Here is a 17,490-nt window from a genome sequence, read left to right as displayed (position 1 = left end):
TACCTATGACTAGCACTAAGGACGAATAGCATCACTTTGTGTTACTTCCAAAATCAATAGAAACTCTCCTCAAAGCAAGCACAATGGCAGGACTTTCTAGTTGTGTTTGATATGATAATCGAGTAAAATCCCGGAAGAGCAAATGTCATGGTTGATGCATTGAGTTGGAAAGTAGAGTTAGTGAATGCTATGCAGTTGGAAGGCGGAGGTCAAGCAAGTTAGTTGCATTCTAACTTCTTTTCTAGAATCATGGATGGACTACACAATAATCCCTAGGTATTGACCCTAATGTAACTAATCAAAGAAGACAAGACACGACGATTTTAGGTCTAGGAGGGCCTCGTCTATACTAAAGGGAATATGGTTTATGTTCCTTGAGCGGACAATTTGAGACGTGAACTCTTAAGAGAGTGTCATGATTCCTCTTGGGCTGGATATCTGGGTATTCACCGAACATTGGCTCTCATGGAGAGGGCCTTCTATTGGCCGAAAATGGGAACTGATGTGGAGGAATATATTCAAACGTGTCTTACTTACCAATAAGATAAGGTAGAGCAGCGAAAGCTGATGGGACTTTTAGAGCTGTTGCTTATACTAGAGAAGCCATGAGAGAGTATTTCCTTGGACTTCATATCAAGCTTGTCGGTAGTAGGGGGACTCGAATCGATACTCATGATGGTCGATCGATTTTCAAAGTATATGACATTCATTACTACACCCTTACACTACTCAGAAGAGGAGACAGTCAAGTTGATGATGAAGAATGTAGTGAAGTATTAGAGAGTCCCGTATAATATCATCAATGATCGAGTTGCTCGATTCTTGGGATGATTATAGGCCGAGCTATTCAAATTTCTCGAGTCCAAGTTATACTTCTCCATAAGCCTCCACCCTTAAATGAATGACCAAACTAAAAGAATAAATTCACTCATTGAGTAATATCTTCGGCACTATAAGTGCCAACCAACGGGATTGGGTGAAACTATTGGACATTGCCTAGTTCTTCTATAACTTACAATGGAGTTTTTCTTCCAACAAGAGTCCCTTCGAGATCATTACGGGAAAACAGTCATCAACTTCTCACACCTTGGTGATCGATTATACTAGGAGGAGTCTGTTAGTATATCACTTTGCGAAGGAATGACATCGAAATATAAATTTTACATAGACTTAATTGGAGAAGGCAGTAAAAAAGATGAAGAAGTGGGTAGATTTCGGAAGGCAACCATAGGAGTTTAAAGTTAGTGACTTAGTATTGGTGAAGCTTCAACTAGCATCACTCCAGTTCTTTAGGCATAAAGTACATAAAGGATTGGTGCGTAAGTATGAAGGACCCTTCCCAATTTTCAGTAGGGTAGATAATGTCTCATATAAGTTACAACTACTAGCGTGGCTCAAAATTAATAATGTCTTCTTCCATGCAAGCAACTTGAAAACCTACCACCTACCACAACCTCCTAGAGAAGTGAGTTGAAACCATTTTAGTGGATCGTAAGACAAAACTACCCAATGGAGTGGAGCAAACCGAATACATAGTGAAGTGGCGAAAGCTTCACCAAATAAAAATAAATTGGGAGTCTGAAGACACCCTACGATACGAAGAAGTAGTCATCAAAGCCCACCAACAAGCGTCGATGAGAGCGTCAATAGTTTAAGTGAGGGAGAATGTTATAAACGGTCATCGCGCACTCGTAATATCTTTGCTTAATGAACCGTTTGTCACTTTTGTATGGTTGTACAGATGCTTAGCAGCATATTTTGCTTTAATTTTGTGTGTTTTTTATTGAAAAATATAAGCAAAAATAGTTCTCGGTGCTATAGTGCAATCACTCATCATGCCAGGCAAAACTGTTCCAAAATAGCTTCGTTTTTATGTGCCACGACTTATTTTCTGTATACTATAGTTCTGCACGAAATGTCAACCATCTCAGATCCCTCAAACCTCTCGGGTGGCATAGGGGTAGATGGGGCTTTGGGATAGTGTTGGGTGTTGATTGGTATACACAAGTTCACATGTTAACTTGACAGGAACTTGCCATCATGCCTAACAACCAGTGAGCAATTGTCTACAGACTTGTGACTATTTGTTTTACTTTCTAAAGTCATTGTTTTTTCCTTCCTCTCTTTTCTCTCTTGCACTCAAAGTGTTTGTTGAATTGCTTATAAAGCTGCCCCCTTCGCGAAATGTCGGGACTTATCCATCGCTTGTTTTTTAGCTAATCAACTTGCTCTTTTCACAAGTTCTTCGAGACATGAGCAAGGTTGCAAATTGGTTGACTCGTTGTGGATATATATCGCAAGGGTGCTTCATGACTTAGATAATCCCAGCTAAGTTCGAGAAGTTAATATAATGGTGCTTCACGACTTAGACAACTCCAGCTAAATCCATGACTTTACCGTAAAGGTACCTCACAACTTAAGTAATTTTAGTTAAGTCCATAATAACAAGGCATTTATTAGATTTAGATTGAATAGAATATAAATCCAACCAATTTTACGAAGAAAATGTGGCCAATTAACCAACCAATAAAACTACTTATTACAAATAACATGATGTTGTTGCATCGAAATATATAAATGTTGACTAATCTGGCTAACATTGAACTTGGTAAAATGAAATGGTTAAATAATTAACAAATAAGATTATTCAAGAATACACATTAATGTTGAGATTAGGCATTGAATTTCTAGTAGTAGACCCATAAAAAAAAAAACTTTTATGATTATTTCAAAAAAATGAAACAAAAGATAGGATAAAACTAGGACAATTATTTTATGAGGTCTACCCAAAGATAGGGTACAATAGATTGATGTGAATATCATGAACTATCGCATAATAAAACCACTTATTGCTTATACCTCATCTCGATTCTTTCTTCCATAATTCAAACACAAAAACAGAAGAGATCAGAGGGGAACAAAATAGAAGAATCAAATGATATGATTATTATTTTTAGTTAATCAAGACTTCGACGTCAAGAGCCCTATCAACCATATAACTGTGAGGTACCCTACAACAATAAAGCATCAAAGAAAATATTCTCTATTTCGAATATCATAAACTTACAAAATTGAGCTAAAGCTCTTGAGCTGCTTATTCCTATTTTTCACTTACAACAAACAAACAAGTACTGACTTATCATGTAATAGATTTTACTGGATTAAACCAGTAAACAATCTTTTGCATAAGTTGAGAAAATAGGATATGAGATATAAACGTTTTCAGCTCTCCAATTAAAATAGGATACGAGATACAAACATTCAAGCCTCTTTTTTTCCTTGTAAACATAACAATATTAAAAAAAGGTCAGATTAATTTCATCGTATCTAACTAATGATCAAAATTAACTCTCAAGTTCCCATGCTGGTGAAACAAAAAAAAAAAAAAGAGCGAAAAAAGGGAACAAAATCATCAGTTTCAAGTTTGTACATAAATCACATTTGGATTGAGCAATACACGTGAAAGCAAGGAAAATAGAAGCACCTGTTGATTGATGATTAATAAGAAAAATATTCTCCCCAATAATAACTCGGCATATGGTAAGACACATGCTAATATAGTCACGTCAAGAGAGTAAGACTCCATCATACGTTGATACCAATCCAAAATAAATATTAAGAAATATTCAACTCATATCTAAAAATGGAGGAAGAAACATTCTACGAAATATTCCTCCTATTAACTTATTATAAAAAAAAATCTTAGATATAATAATTAAGATTAGTTATTATTTACTAAATTTAATATACCCTCAACTTGCCACCTCAGTTTTCATATAGATTAATTACGGAGCACGCACCTAATCGACTTAAGTCCCTTAACAAGTATTCAAACCTCATTTTTCGTTATCTCATCTCTTGCACACACGGACCCACCCGAATCAAGTCGGATTAATTTGGATATCAGGGACATCATCTCCATCGATAAACTCTGTTACGTGATTGGGACTTCATGGGTTGTGGTTTTTGTAACAGTGATTTGTCGGATTCGTATTAATTAGCAAACGGTACGATATGACCGGTACGAAGATAGTCTCGGGGGATATATCCTTTATGTCTCTAAACCTGCGTTTTCTTAGCGTTGGACTTTGACGGAAAGGATGTATTCGGAGGTCTCTCTCCTCTGTTACGCTGCTCCTCCAATCCGGTCATCAGCTCATCTGGGCCGGCGCTCTTTTCCCTCCGTCTTCGGTTCTCCTACCCTGTTTCCGCCCGGCTTCCGCTCCTCCTGCTTCCCCCACCGCCGCCTCCTGGCGACCATGGTCGATCCCATTTCGCTGGAGAGCTCAGTGGTCCATGATTTGGGCGCGGCAGCCCTGACGTCTGCTACTGCCCTCGGGCTCCTTCGGTTCTGGGAAGAGCTGGCTAAAAGAGGCGTCTTTGAGCAGGTCAGCGGCTGCTCCTATTCACTCTCTCGTCTAATGTGGATCTTCTGGGCAATGGTTTCTAGGATTTTGTTTTAGCCTTGAAGTTCGAATGAGCTGCGGATTCGAAAATTTGGGGTGAATCGTTCTTGTTCTTGGTTAGGTTGAACTGATTATTGAGATAAGTAGATAAATTAAGGTTGAATTTTGGTGACGCTAAATGCAAGGTTTGTGAAACTGAAACGAGGGTAGTAGTTGGGAGTTAACTATAATTTCTTGGAAGTTTATTACCTTGTTCTAAGTTATGAAGTGACCTGAAAGCATATACAGGTTAGAAATAGCTGAGGATGAGAAAAGTAGATGCTTGTGATAGAAAAGGCATGAATCTTACAAGTAGTAGAAGCAGATAATCATGGCTATCGGGCCATAAAGAGTCACAAAAGTTTCATATTGGTTCATAAAAAGAAAAGAATCCAACCGTGTGTAAATAATAGGAATTGTTCACATAGAAAGAATCTAAATTTCCTGATTGTGCACTAATCTTGCCATAATTAAAGGACATAACTGATGCATGAGGCTCCTGCCAGTGCAAGATCTGGGAAGAGAGGTTGTTTTTGATATTTGAAAACTGGTCTCCTAGGTTGCAAAGGAACAATCTTACCATTGTACCAATGCCCACTCTCACTAATCTTGTTATAATTGTCCACAAAATTGTGTCATTACAACTTCACCTCAAAATGATATGCAATTTGAAAACCTTAAAAGTTAAAATTCATGCTCTGATGATTCAAGGCTTTCTAAATAGTAGATGCGGTGAAGAGTTATAATGCCATGGGATGTATTGTGATATGTTGAAGCATAAAGCTCCTTAAACTTTGTTGAGCATGCATCTATAAACACTTGAATCAAGGTCAGTGGTACTAATCATGAATCCCTTGTAATAGTTTACACTCATTGACACCACCCTTGATGTACATACATAAGGATAAGGGCCTCATACTGTTTTGCTTTCTGCTTCTATGTACAGTAGACCTTATAGATCATGTAACATGGAATTGGACTCAAAATTGAAGCCTCTGTCATGGATTTCATTGCTGGTAGGATAGCTTATCTGTTCGTCTTGCTTCATTTTTATATTTAGTTGAGCCTCACACTTCTCATGACTATGCTGAGTTTCTGATGTCATACGTTTGGAGATTTCTGATGAAGTGAATCATTGAACTTATAAGAGAAGTTAAGTTACATGTTCTGTAGGTCTATGGCATGTTTTAGACTCACTGTCTATCAACATAATTTAATCTCCTAGATATTAACGATCACGGAACTTGTACTTCTGGAAACTTGTTTGGTTGTGCTACTGGATTCTTTGTTATCCTGCCATCTTGGGTTTGTACAACTTTCTCTAGGGAATTATTTCTTAAAGCAAGCATTATCTTTTTCTGATCAACTGGTGTCAAGTTGTCTTGCCGCATATTAAGATCCATTGATGAATTTCCGTCAAAAGAGTAATACATAAAAATAGGAAAGCTATTTAAGAGATATCGATCATTGTATGTGTTAGTACATTCTGTTGGCTTCTGCAGAATAACCTTTTTTCCGGTTTTGCATGTTAGAAACTAAACAGGAAGCTTGTACATATAAGCATCGGATTGGTATTCTTGCTGTTCTGGCCTTTGTTCAGGTGACTATATGTTTAAAGAACCTTCACCAGAGAGATGAGGTTATTCATTTGATTCAACTATTTCTACTTATTGTAGTTCAGGAAGTCAGGCACCATTACTTGCAGCATTAGCACCGGGAATTAATATCATAAGGATGCTTCTTTTGGGATCTGGAATATGGAAAAATGATGCCATGGTCAAGTCAATAAGCAGACATGGAGATTACAGGTTACAACTTTTAGATGCTGTCTTATGACAGAGCAGTGTTGATAATTCTCCTCACATGAGCAACTTGCTTCTCTTTTTCCACTAGTCAATGACATTTTTCTTCCTTTCGGCTTCCTCTCAAACCATTTTCTCTGATTCCTTAGGGAACTTTTGAAGGGGCCACTATACTATGCCTGCACCATAACTTTTGCTACCTGGCTCTTCTGGCGGACATCTCCTATTGCAATAGCTGCAATCTGTAACTTGTGTGCTGGAGACGGTAAACATATTTATGTTGGAAAACTAACCTTGCATTTCCAGCTACGAAAGGCAGCATTCATGAGTTGTTATTGTTGCCAGGTATGGCCGACATAGTAGGAAGACGATTTGGAAGAAAAAAGCTGTTCTACAACCATAACAAGTCCTTTGCAGGTAGCGTCACAATGACATTGGCGGGCTTTCTAGCATCTGTGGGGTATGTTTGTCCGTATTTCTAATTCATTTACCAAATAGTTTCACTGATTCTGAAATTATGTTAATAATTAAACCAGGTACATGCATTACTACCACACCTTTGGGTTCATCGAAGAAAGCTGGGGAATGATCATACGCTTCTTTGTTGTGTCTCTGGCTAGTGCCCTTGTGGAATCATTACCCATTAGTACAGAGGTGGATGACAACCTAACAGTTCCAGTGACATCTTTGTTGGTTGGCGGTCTCGTCTTCTGATGTTGCACACCAGCTTGTATGAACTGGTATCTCACCTCGTAACAGTGGAAACTAGAATTCAACTGAAATGGAATGGTGGCTATTGTTCACACGATTTGGTAGACACAGCATGTAGTCTGCTCTCATTCTGCACCAATTCCTGCATTTTAGTCTGCATCTCAGCTTTTGAGTTCTACATCTTATTTACAAGTCCGAGTTTACAATGATCTTAATATCAGAAGTATTGTCGAACATTCCCCTCATCCAATTATTTATATGATTGGACTGAAGTGAGATACATGATATGATAAAATACAAAATTTTCTCAATTAGTTTAATATATTTTCCTCTTAGACATGATAATACTTTAAAACCGATTGAATAAAATTAATTTTATCATGTCAGATTGATAATCAAAATTGACCATATCAATATATATTTTACAAGAACATACGAAGAAAAAAAAGAAGAGAAATAAAGAAATACGGTGTTGCTATGTGAGAACATATAAGTATGATAACGTGTTGATTCTCTAACCAATGGAGCTTACAAACTTTATATAACAATTTATTTTTATTTTACTATCAGATAAAAAGAATTCAAAGTCAACGTCCATTCCCTTTACATTTACGACAAAATTGCACGTCAGGCCCAATACTGTTGGGCTTATATGGGCTTAGTACACGAAATTGACCTGTGTCAGCATAAGACCCAACTGCAGTTGGTATATCCTTCGACGCGTGCCCTAAGCCCCTACAAATCGTCCGCGCAACACCGCAAGTCCCTTCTGCAAGCGGCGGCATCAAACGCCAACTCGTCTGCGAGGCGATGCCGATTTCCAAACGCAACCGAACGGGTGAGACGAATCCCAGTTTTGGTGGAGCTTTCGCTGGATGCCCCGTTCGATCTTCCGTGATGTGATCTTTTTGTGATGTTTGATGCTTCCTGTCGCGTGTAGTGACGCTGTCGAAGACCAAGAAGAAGGGGAAGGAGCACAAGGAGGCAATTGTGAACGCGATCAAGCAAGCACTGGAGGATTACGCTTCTGCCTACGTCTTCACTTTCGAGAACATGAGGAATCAGAGATTCAAGGAGTTCAGGGAGCAACACAAATCCACCGGCAGGTATTGTTCTGCTCACAGTGAATTTTGCTGCCATGTTGATCCTCATGTCCATGAACGAGGTTGTCTCACCATGTTATGCTTCTTATGGTGATAGATTCTTTCTGGGGTCAAACAAAGTCATGCAGATAGCGTTAGGGCGGTCAGTAGCCGATGAAGTGAAGCCCGGCATTCATAAGCTTTCTAAGGTGGTTATTTTTCCTCGTTCTTCTTTTGGTTTGGTTACAAATTTTATCAAGATCGCCATTGTTCATGAAGATTCATATCCCATGTGCAGTTTCTTCGTGGTGATGCTGGACTTCTCTGCACCAATCTGGCTAAAGAGGAGGTCCAGAGGTAGTCCTAGAGCACTTAGTTCACTTTGCGTACATAAACTTAGGTTTCCACATCTTTTTCATCGATCATCGCCCTTCAGGATATGCCTTTGTTGCTTTCATTATGTTGAATTTTTTTGATGTGGTTTGCTTGCATGCTTGTCACCAACAACGTTTATTTAGCTTCAGATTATCATGTGTATTATTCATGCATTATAGTCAATCCTTACTCGTGAATGTACTCATTGTTTAATGTTTCTTGCATACTGATGCAGAAGATTTCAAGAGTATGAAGAACATGATTTTGCTAGGACAGGAAGCATAGCCACTGAAAAGGTTTGGTAGTTATTATGCTGTAAGAAGTTAATATTTTACAACCATGAACTTTGAATACTGTCTCACTGCAGGTTGAAATAAAAGAAGGTCCATTGGATCAGTTCACACATGAAATGGAGCCATATCTCCGTAAGCAGGGTTTACCAGTTCGCTTGAATAAAGGTTTGTGAGGTTCAGCTGTTAGCCAACTCAATGTTTACTCCGATTATAAGTCAAACAATGTAACTGATACTTCTGACAATTTTGCTACATATCTAAAACACAGGAATCGTTGAGCTCGTTTCTGACTTTGTCGTGTGTGAAAAAGGGATGCCATTGTCTCCTGAATCAGCTCGCACCTTGGTAATTTTACACATATGACTTTAATAAATTTGTAGATGCTATATTACTTAATTGTGGAAAGAAAAGAGTATTAGACTTGTAGAACTATTGACTGACTGACTAAAATTTTGTTTTTTCCATGTAGCACATGTTCCCCTTCGGTCAATCAAGTTCAAATTAATGACAACTTTATCTTGTGTCTAGTATATCTTACATAATTTGTTTAGCAAGTTCTGTCATCGCTCTTCATGCAAACATGTTGTTATTGGTTGAGCCTGACCACAAGCCCATTGTATTTTTTAGGTTTTGGTCTTATCAGCCAGTTTTCTGATTCAATTTGTGTAGTCACAGACGTGGCTATTTAATTGAAAGATAAACAACTTTCCCTAAATTTCAAGACAGTTCCTGTTAGAAAAAGGATTACTTCCTTTGACAAAGCAATGCTTGCTAATTGACTTTACACACAGACATCCATTAGCTGAAATGCTAAAAATTTCTGGACCCATGTGTAGACAAAGTTATAATAATAGCTTTTTCTCTACAATGCGCAAATAAATAGTGATGGCTTTGTTATGTGCAACCCCACCTTAAGATCAAGATTATATCAGGATAAGTTGGTTTCAGTCTAAAATTTTGCTACAAGTTCACAGCTTATATGTTTGCTTTGGTCATCCCAAAAACTAGTAATTAATTTTGCTACAAGTTCACAGCTTATATCTTATGCTACAAGTGGGGAATGTGATCATTATATAGCATGATGCAGTGAGCTGATACTGCTTTCCGTGTAAAGTTCCGTAGCTCACACTTTGCTGTTACCTCTAGTCATCTAAGAATTTATGGCTTGATGGCATAAGCTGGTTTCAATTTAAATTTACAGGGTTGAGCAACTTAATTTTTTTCTTTTTTTCTTTTGCTTAGCAATTGAATTATTGTACTTTAGCTGCAATTTAACATCTAATGTTGTGATGCTTCAAATCTGCAGAGGTTGCTTGGAATCAAGATGGCTACTTTCCGGCTCCATCTGGTTTGTTGTTGGACTCCAGAAGATTTTGAAATTTACAACGAGGAGTTAGATCTTTCGGATATTGAGTGACACTACTACCATTCTTGTGACATATGTTCATCAGGTGTTCATGGGACGAATGGAGTTGCATGCTTAGATCTTTGTAAGAGCGATTGTTCATGCTTCACTTTCAATTTTTCTTGCCGCTAGTTTTGGAAATTATGGTGATTTCACTGTATTAATATGGATGTACTGGATCGTGACATTATCCTGCACCTACCTTAATCCGGAGTTGTTTTTGTGTGGCTAAGATTATTTGCAGACTATTGCTTCCGAAACTGCTTCCTGTTGTGGTTAATGTTACCACATGCGAGTTTCGATTTGGTATTCTGACTAATGCGCATTACTTGAAGTTACTACTGTTGGCCTCATCAAGTTTAATGTCATGCATGCATCGAGGTTCTTGGAATGAATCATTGCCAACTAAATCATCGATTGCAGCTTTGGATATTGTCCAATTATTAATGGGGGAATTTGGGCGACGAGGCGAGAATGGAAGAATAAGCTCTCCTCTCTCCTCTTAACACAGTATCTGTTTGAGGCACGCGTACTCAAAAGTCAAACATAGGCAGGACCGCATTATTAATTAAAAATATATATAATAATTAAGATTATATAAAGTACTATAAGTATTTTTTTAAAAGTAAAATTGATAAAAGAATTGAACAACGTATATGAAAACAAGGTTTTACTTGTGTAGAATTAGATAAAAGAAATAATATCAATCACATGTTATAAACATTAATTTTTATCTAAGATAAAGAATATATGATAATATTTTGAAAAATTAATTGTATAATGAAATCCAAAATGAATTATTCAACAATATGAAAGAAAATTTATCCAATATAGTTATCGGATATAATATGACAAGTATTTGAGTGAAATTTATATACAACAAGGAAAGATCTTGTCGAATGAAAGAGGTTGAGGGATGGACAGACGCACTAAGCGAAATTTGAGAGAAGGTGAAAGAAAGGAGAAACTCGAGGGAGAAGAGAAGGAATGGTGAAAATGAGATGAGTGCTATCTTTCTTCCTTCAATTATAATCTAAGCTGATGTAAATACCCTTTAAACATATAATAACACAAATTTAGGTGGAAGGTATTAAATTAATATTGATTATATTATAAAATTATATTGGTTTTACATCACTCGATCAGTAATTACTGGCCATTTAAAAATCGATCAACTAAATGGATCAGATCGGTTAATGATTTGGTTCTACAACAACCACATCCGCCGATTCTGATAGCTATGCAAGGATCGATCGGACTTATTATGACAGCCACCTAATGTTCATGGCTGGATTAGTTGGTAAACAAATCGACCCAAAGAGCTACCTTTCGAATTGCATGTTTCATTGGTGGGTAAATGAGATAAGAAATTTCTCTATAATATATATTAATCTTTATAAAAAAAGAAAATATATACGAGCCCCGAATCCACCATCGAACCTAAGACCATTAGCAAAGTTGCATAAATCTAAGAATCGCAGTAGTGGTCAACCAATAAGCAACTTGTCGGGATTCATACCTCTCCTTCGTAATGATCCGCTAGTTCGTTCAGTCGGCTTCTGCATGACCTTCGGTGAGCGCTTGCTCACATTCTGAGGCAAGGCCGGGCTTTGCCCTCGGACGAAACTACTTTGTCGATCGCTTTAGGCTGTCAACTACCTTCCTCTTCTTTCACAATGGGACACTGAATGATAAAAAATTATGATAGAGATATATATAAAATAATAATTTTATAATTGTATATATTTTAATTTTTAATTAATATATAATTTAAGATTAATTATCATGATATATGTTCATGATTTAAGTATATTATTGAAAAAATCTCTATTTCAAATCTATATAAATATATATTAATTTAATAAATGAAATCATCCCTTTCACAATAAATTTTTTATTTATGATATAGCTTCTTTGTGTTTTAAGTAAGGTTTCCTTCCTCCTCTATTCTTCTCCTAACCGTCATGGGTATTGTTTATGTCCACGACCAGTGTTCGGAGTCGATCGTGACTTGCTCTTCACTTCGACGGTCTCTTGTTTTTCTTTGTTTTGCCCGGGGATCTCCTTCACCAAAGGTCAATGCCCCTCGAATTAATGCATTCAAGAGGTATGAATCTATCGTAACTCAATAATATTGTAATTTATCAACAATCCAATCTAGGATCTAAACTAACATTTGAGGACACTGAAAAAAAAAATTCAAATATCATTTACATCTATAAAACCTATATAGTTTATTATCATACATCTTATCACTCGATAATTCTCGAAACCCAAAGCTAACTTAACAAAATATTAACCACATTTATAAATCTACTAGTGTGAGGATCTATACAATCGTAAAACCAACCATTTACCATAAGTTCATATCATCATAAAACTAAACTTAATATTTTAAAATTTCAAATGTGAAGGTCTTTTAAAACCTTTAAACCATACAACAATTCAAATTTATCGATCATATTTTATTACACACAAAATGCACTTATATAACAATAACATATCAACTAACAAAGATTTGTCCAAAATCTTTTAGCTTTCTATTGCCTCAGCTAAATCATCATATTTCAATGAGTGATAAGCTAATCTGAAAATTTTATATAGTAACATGGTGAGCTACAAAGCTTAGCAAGTGACTAACACATCTATGACAAGAGAGAATAGTTTCAAATAAACTTGATACCAGAATACAAGGTAAGATATAAGAATTACAAATGTCATTTTATTCGAAATATACTTTGTTCATAATAATAGAGTAAAGAGTATTTTGGAGTATATCAATGGAATATAAAATATTTCGGAGCATATCAATAGCGTATGAAATATTTCGGAGTATATAAATAACGTAAGAAATATTTTAGAGTATTTTAATGGTGTATGAAATATTTCAGAGTATATTAAAAAATAAATAAGAAATATAAGCTCAAATATCATATTTTACATTACATTTATTTCATTTTTATCCAAAGTGTACATAAAAATATATAAGCAATACCTTGGATATCATATCAAAAATACAAAGGGTGAAGTAGGATCATAACATAATATAGTCCATCCATTTTTAGATGACTATCAAATATAGTTTTCCCACGTTTGGGAGCTCAATTCACCCACATCTAGATGAACCCAAAAGGGGTTGATAGAGCATTGCAGGCTCTATACATAACTCTCTTTTTTATTTCTAGCAAAAGTTTACATTATCCCATAAATATCAAAGTAAAAAAGGATATTGTGAGCAATGAAATTAGCACATATCGAAAGCATATGTAAAACAATGAAAATATATATGTGCCTATATGTAATAATATAAGGCAAACATAAACTTTTGCATAATGTATTCAGATATAAAAAGAATTAAAGACAAAAGTATACAATAGTTCAAAGCAATCACATAAGGCTCAATTGAAGAAAGAATTCTTGATGAATTTAATTTCAAAGAGATGGAATAGGAATAAGCAAAATTAGCTAAAGTTTTGTTCTAGCCGATTCTATGAGGCATATTATACAAATAATTTGAATAATTAATTATACTCTAATTTACTTAAAAAATATGTATTTGAAAGATATATGTTTACTTTCAGATAAATTAAGTTTTGTATAAATTAGAGTTTCCAACAAGAAGTTATAAACAATTTAGTATCGAAAGGTCAGAAATTATCATCCTTATTTTGTAGAATCTATAAAGTCAATTGGAATAGATGTTTGAGTAGGCATTTGAAATCTAAATCTTTCAATCAAGGTATAGAAAGAAAGATCAATGAGTCTAATTTTTAAAAAATTAAGTTTTATAGGAATTAAGATTTTCAACAAAGAGTTACAAATAATTTAGTAACAAAAGGTTAGAGAACATCATCTCTGTTTTATAAAATCCATAGGGTCGATTAAAATGAATGTTTGGATTGACATCTATACTCTAAATCTTCAAATAAGCTACAAAAAGAAAGTGTATGAGTATACTTTCATATGAAATAAGTTATGTATGAATCAGAATTCGATGCAGAGAGTTATAGCTAAAACGAGATAGAAAGATCAGAATCTCAAAAATTTTCAAGTTCATAGTTTCATATATAAACAAGATAGGTATCAGGTGCCAGGCCAAAATATTTCAAATTATCTATAATCAAGATGAAAATAGAGATTAAAATCACTATAGAAAAGAGTTAGTACACTTGTCTTAAAAAAATTTGATTCCAAGTATGAGGAATTGATCCAAAAACTCAAGCCAAATTAAAACTTCTTCTTCTTTTTCAATTTCTCTTCCCTTTTCTTCTTGAGTCTACATTAGTTATAACAAGTTTCCTCATTTAATAAGTTTTTTTTAGCTTTCTCTTCTAATTGCTTAAGTTTGGTTAACACAAAGATGACAAGGTGGCAACATGTATAAAGGAAGCTTATGTGTTAACCATAGAACATGCATAGGTGACACCATCCTTAGGTTAGCTAGTGACACATATCCTCCCTTTTTTTTAACTTAATATAAATTTTTCATAAATTATATCCAATTGCTAAGATTTACATTTAAGTTCCTAGAAGTAAACTTTTAATATAAAATTATTTAATATAAAAATATTAAACAATCCTCGTATTTATAAATAGGTCCTTGTAAACAATTCAAAATAGGTCTTTACAAAAATTTTAGAAATAAGGGATATTATACTCTTCTTGAGGACAGATCTGCCAAACGTTGTTGCATCTCGCATGACAATAGGACTCCTTGCCACTACCACGTCTCTTTTCTTCCTTATGTCTCCGATCTTTCCCATCAACACCATATCCCACCGTTGCCCTCTCACAATCAACAATGGCAGATGAACTATCTTCTTCATCACACGTTGTTGGAGCCTTAGTTGCTGGTCTTTCCACATCGATCAGTGCCTCCTCACCTAGATATGTTCCACCTTATCAAATCTAATCAGACCACTTCATCAAATATGATATGTTTGATATCTTTTAAATCTGATCTATTTTAGATTTGCTCCAGCTCATCCATCAGATCTAATTAAATTTGATAAGAAGGCGACATCACTCATCATCAATATGTCTTCTTCCTCAAGTTCTGATACTCAGGTTGTTATTTCATCTAAAAATAATAGTTCTTCTCAATCTACTTGGCTCATATCTATCGATGCAACAATTCTAATTTGTTTCAAGACAATAAAAAACAGTAATTGTGCATCATAACAAGCATAGTTTGTCAACCTTCTCTTCGGATATAACCTAATGGGCCATGTCGATGGCTTACTCAATTGTCCACTTAAAAAATATTCAAATACCAAGAGAATCAATGTGAATGGCAAATCCTAATCATAAATTATGATTATGTCAAGACTATTTTATTCTATAAGCCATTCAAACTTTAATTACTAGCTCCATAGCACCACTAATCTTTTCATGTAATATTGCATCATAAGTAGTCTAAGTTATAAACGACCTTTATCAATCTCTCTAGCACTCACATACTAAGTCTTTTATCTACTATGATGAAAACAATATAAGAGAGAAGTACTATTATTGAATATATGTAAAATCTACAAGTTATTATAGATGAATTAGCCTTACTTAGTTATCCCTTAAATGATGACTAGACATTTATCTCTTATATATCTAGACATTTCATTTGTAATTAATAAATTATCATAATTCATGTATCAACCCTCCACTACACATTGGTTTATACTAAAATGTATATTGTGATATCTTAAAAGACTCTCAATAATGGATTTCTTCTTTGTAAATACTTATCACTTCATCTCTATACCTTCTCCAATAATGATTGGATAAGCAACACTGATCATAGAATATCTATATCAATTGGAGTTCCAAAAAATAGAACACAATTATAAGATCTACCACTAAAGATGAATATTAAGCCATCATCACCATTTCTTTAAAACTTAATTGAGTCACCAATTTATTACATGAACTTAACATCACTTCCCAATCCATTCCTATAGGATACTTCTTAATTTCGGTGCCACCTACCTATGCTCTAACTCAATGTTTCTCTCTCTAATGAAACACATTACTATCAACTTTTAAGCAATGTTTTCCCTCTCCCTATGATATATGTGTATGATTTGAGCATATGTATGGAAGTGTGCCAATCTTACCTCTATCATGATCTTTTATCTTGCTATAGTAAGATTAAGCTTCTATTAAGGATACTAACTTTGGACTTATGCAATTGAAATATTTTGTAAGCTAGAAATTTTATGAGGGAGTCAGCTAGTTGGTCAAAAGTGTGGACATAAGAAACATGTAGTTGATATTTAACAACTTGATATCTAACAAAGGAAAAGTTGATAGTAATGTGTTTCATGCAAGAGTGGAACACTGGATTAGAGCATAGATATATGACACTGCAATTATCATGATATATTGTAGAAGTGATGTCAAGTTCATGTAGTAAATTGGTGACTTAATTAAGTTATGCAATGATGACAATGATGGCTCGGTATTCAACTTCAATGTTGGATTTTATGATTGTGTTCTATTTTTTGAAACTCCAACTTATTAGATTAGCTTTAAGGATCCATATGACATTATAAAGTAGGATATCATATTCCTCACATATGATTTTGTGCTAGTGTGAAGATTTTTGGGCTTTAGTGATGCTTGTGGGTTTAGTAGGGTTAGGTGGAGAGCTTTTGATGGCGCGGAGATAAAAAATTTGGCATGATTTGAAGATACCATATTTGGAATGTATTATCATATGATATCCATATTCAGTGGTATTATTGGGTTGTGTTAAAGGTATGAGAATTGAGAAAGAGTTATCAGGCTGATTTACTTCGGTTTCATTCAGTTCATGAGAGGACAAAGATATCATTTGTGGTGTCGTGAGTATTGCTTCATCAGGCATTTCATAAGTTGGTGGAGAGGTAGATGGAGAAGTTGTAGAGAGGGTGAAGTGCTAATAAATTGGAGTAATAAGGAAGTACATGTCTAGGGAAGAACTACTGATTGATGTAGTAAGAGGAATACAATACCTTAATTCATAATATCACATGGACCCTTATACTATCTCACCTCACACAAAATGTCTTCGGATGTAATTGAACCTTTTGAATTAATTGAAATCAAAATAGATCCATTGCTAGATACAAAGCATGTCTACTAACCAAAGAGTTTCACCACTAACCAAAGAGTTTCACCAAAAATCAAATATTGATTTCATAGAGACATTTAGTCCAATTGTTAAACAAATGATAATTCAACTCATCCTGAGTTTGGCCATTACTTAAGGCTGGCATGTATATCAACTAGATGTTAATAATATTTTCTTATAAGGAACCAAACTAAAGATGCCTTTATGCAGCAATCCCCTAGCTTCATCTACTCTCAACATTCAAACCATATTTATAAAATATGAAAAGC

At 34.9% G+C, this 17,490-nt stretch overlaps 2 protein-coding genes across 4 annotated transcripts; both read left to right on the top strand.

Annotated features, from left to right (window-relative positions):
- Positions 1 to 4,075: 4,075 nt before the first annotated feature.
- Positions 4,076 to 7,050, top strand: LOC135595196 (probable phytol kinase 2, chloroplastic). Of its 2 annotated transcripts, none has more exons than XM_065085805.1 (6): positions 4,076 to 4,388; positions 5,978 to 6,045; positions 6,122 to 6,253; positions 6,397 to 6,512; positions 6,593 to 6,664; positions 6,784 to 7,050. In XM_065085805.1, the coding sequence occupies exons 1-6, from the start codon at positions 4,101 to 4,103 to the stop codon at positions 6,834 to 6,836; spliced, it is 729 nt and encodes a 242-aa protein (XP_064941877.1). In that variant the 5' UTR covers positions 4,076 to 4,100; the 3' UTR covers positions 6,837 to 7,050. The 2 variants fall into 2 exon arrangements, with proteins under 2 accessions (XP_064941877.1, XP_064941876.1); XM_065085804.1 differs by having other exon boundaries at positions 6,593 to 6,707.
- A 625-nt stretch (positions 7,051 to 7,675) lies between these two features.
- Positions 7,676 to 10,345, top strand: LOC103999852 (uncharacterized). 2 transcript variants are annotated; one of them, XM_009421731.3, is made up of 8 exons: positions 7,676 to 7,796; positions 7,899 to 8,064; positions 8,159 to 8,249; positions 8,339 to 8,397; positions 8,654 to 8,711; positions 8,783 to 8,873; positions 8,977 to 9,053; positions 10,015 to 10,345. In XM_009421731.3, exons 1-8 carry the CDS (start codon positions 7,769 to 7,771, stop codon positions 10,123 to 10,125), a joined length of 681 nt encoding a protein of 226 aa, XP_009420006.1. In that variant the 5' UTR covers positions 7,676 to 7,768; the 3' UTR covers positions 10,126 to 10,345. The 2 variants fall into 2 exon arrangements, with proteins under 2 accessions (XP_009420006.1, XP_009420003.1); XM_009421728.3 differs by having other exon boundaries at positions 8,651 to 8,711.
- The last annotated feature ends 7,145 nt before the right edge of the window (positions 10,346 to 17,490 follow it).

This window comes from Musa acuminata, chromosome BXJ1-10 (assembly GCF_036884655.1).
Source record: "Musa acuminata AAA Group cultivar baxijiao chromosome BXJ1-10, Cavendish_Baxijiao_AAA, whole genome shotgun sequence".
Classification (NCBI taxonomy): domain Eukaryota; kingdom Viridiplantae; phylum Streptophyta; class Magnoliopsida; order Zingiberales; family Musaceae; genus Musa; species Musa acuminata.
The sequence above is the reverse complement of the archived record's forward strand: the minus strand, read 5'-3'. Positions and strand labels throughout refer to the sequence as shown.

Excerpts from the sequence above, each read along its gene's own strand:
- LOC135595196 (XM_065085804.1), top strand. The coding sequence starts at position 4,101 with ATGTATTCGGAGGTCTCTCTCCTCTGTTACGCTGCTCCTCCAATCCGG. Across the intron at positions 4,389-5,977 it reads AAAGAGGCGTCTTTGAGCAG|AAACTAAACAGGAAGCTTGT; the intron begins GTCAGCGGCTGC and ends TTTGCATGTTAG. Across the intron at positions 6,513-6,592 it reads TAACTTGTGTGCTGGAGACG|GTATGGCCGACATAGTAGGA; the intron begins GTAAACATATTT and ends TATTGTTGCCAG.
- LOC103999852 (XM_009421728.3), top strand. The coding sequence starts at position 7,769 with ATGCCGATTTCCAAACGCAACCGAACGG. Across the intron at positions 8,398-8,650 it reads GCTAAAGAGGAGGTCCAGAG|AAGATTTCAAGAGTATGAAG; the intron begins GTAGTCCTAGAG and ends ATACTGATGCAG. Across the intron at positions 8,712-8,782 it reads GAAGCATAGCCACTGAAAAG|GTTGAAATAAAAGAAGGTCC; the intron begins GTTTGGTAGTTA and ends GTCTCACTGCAG.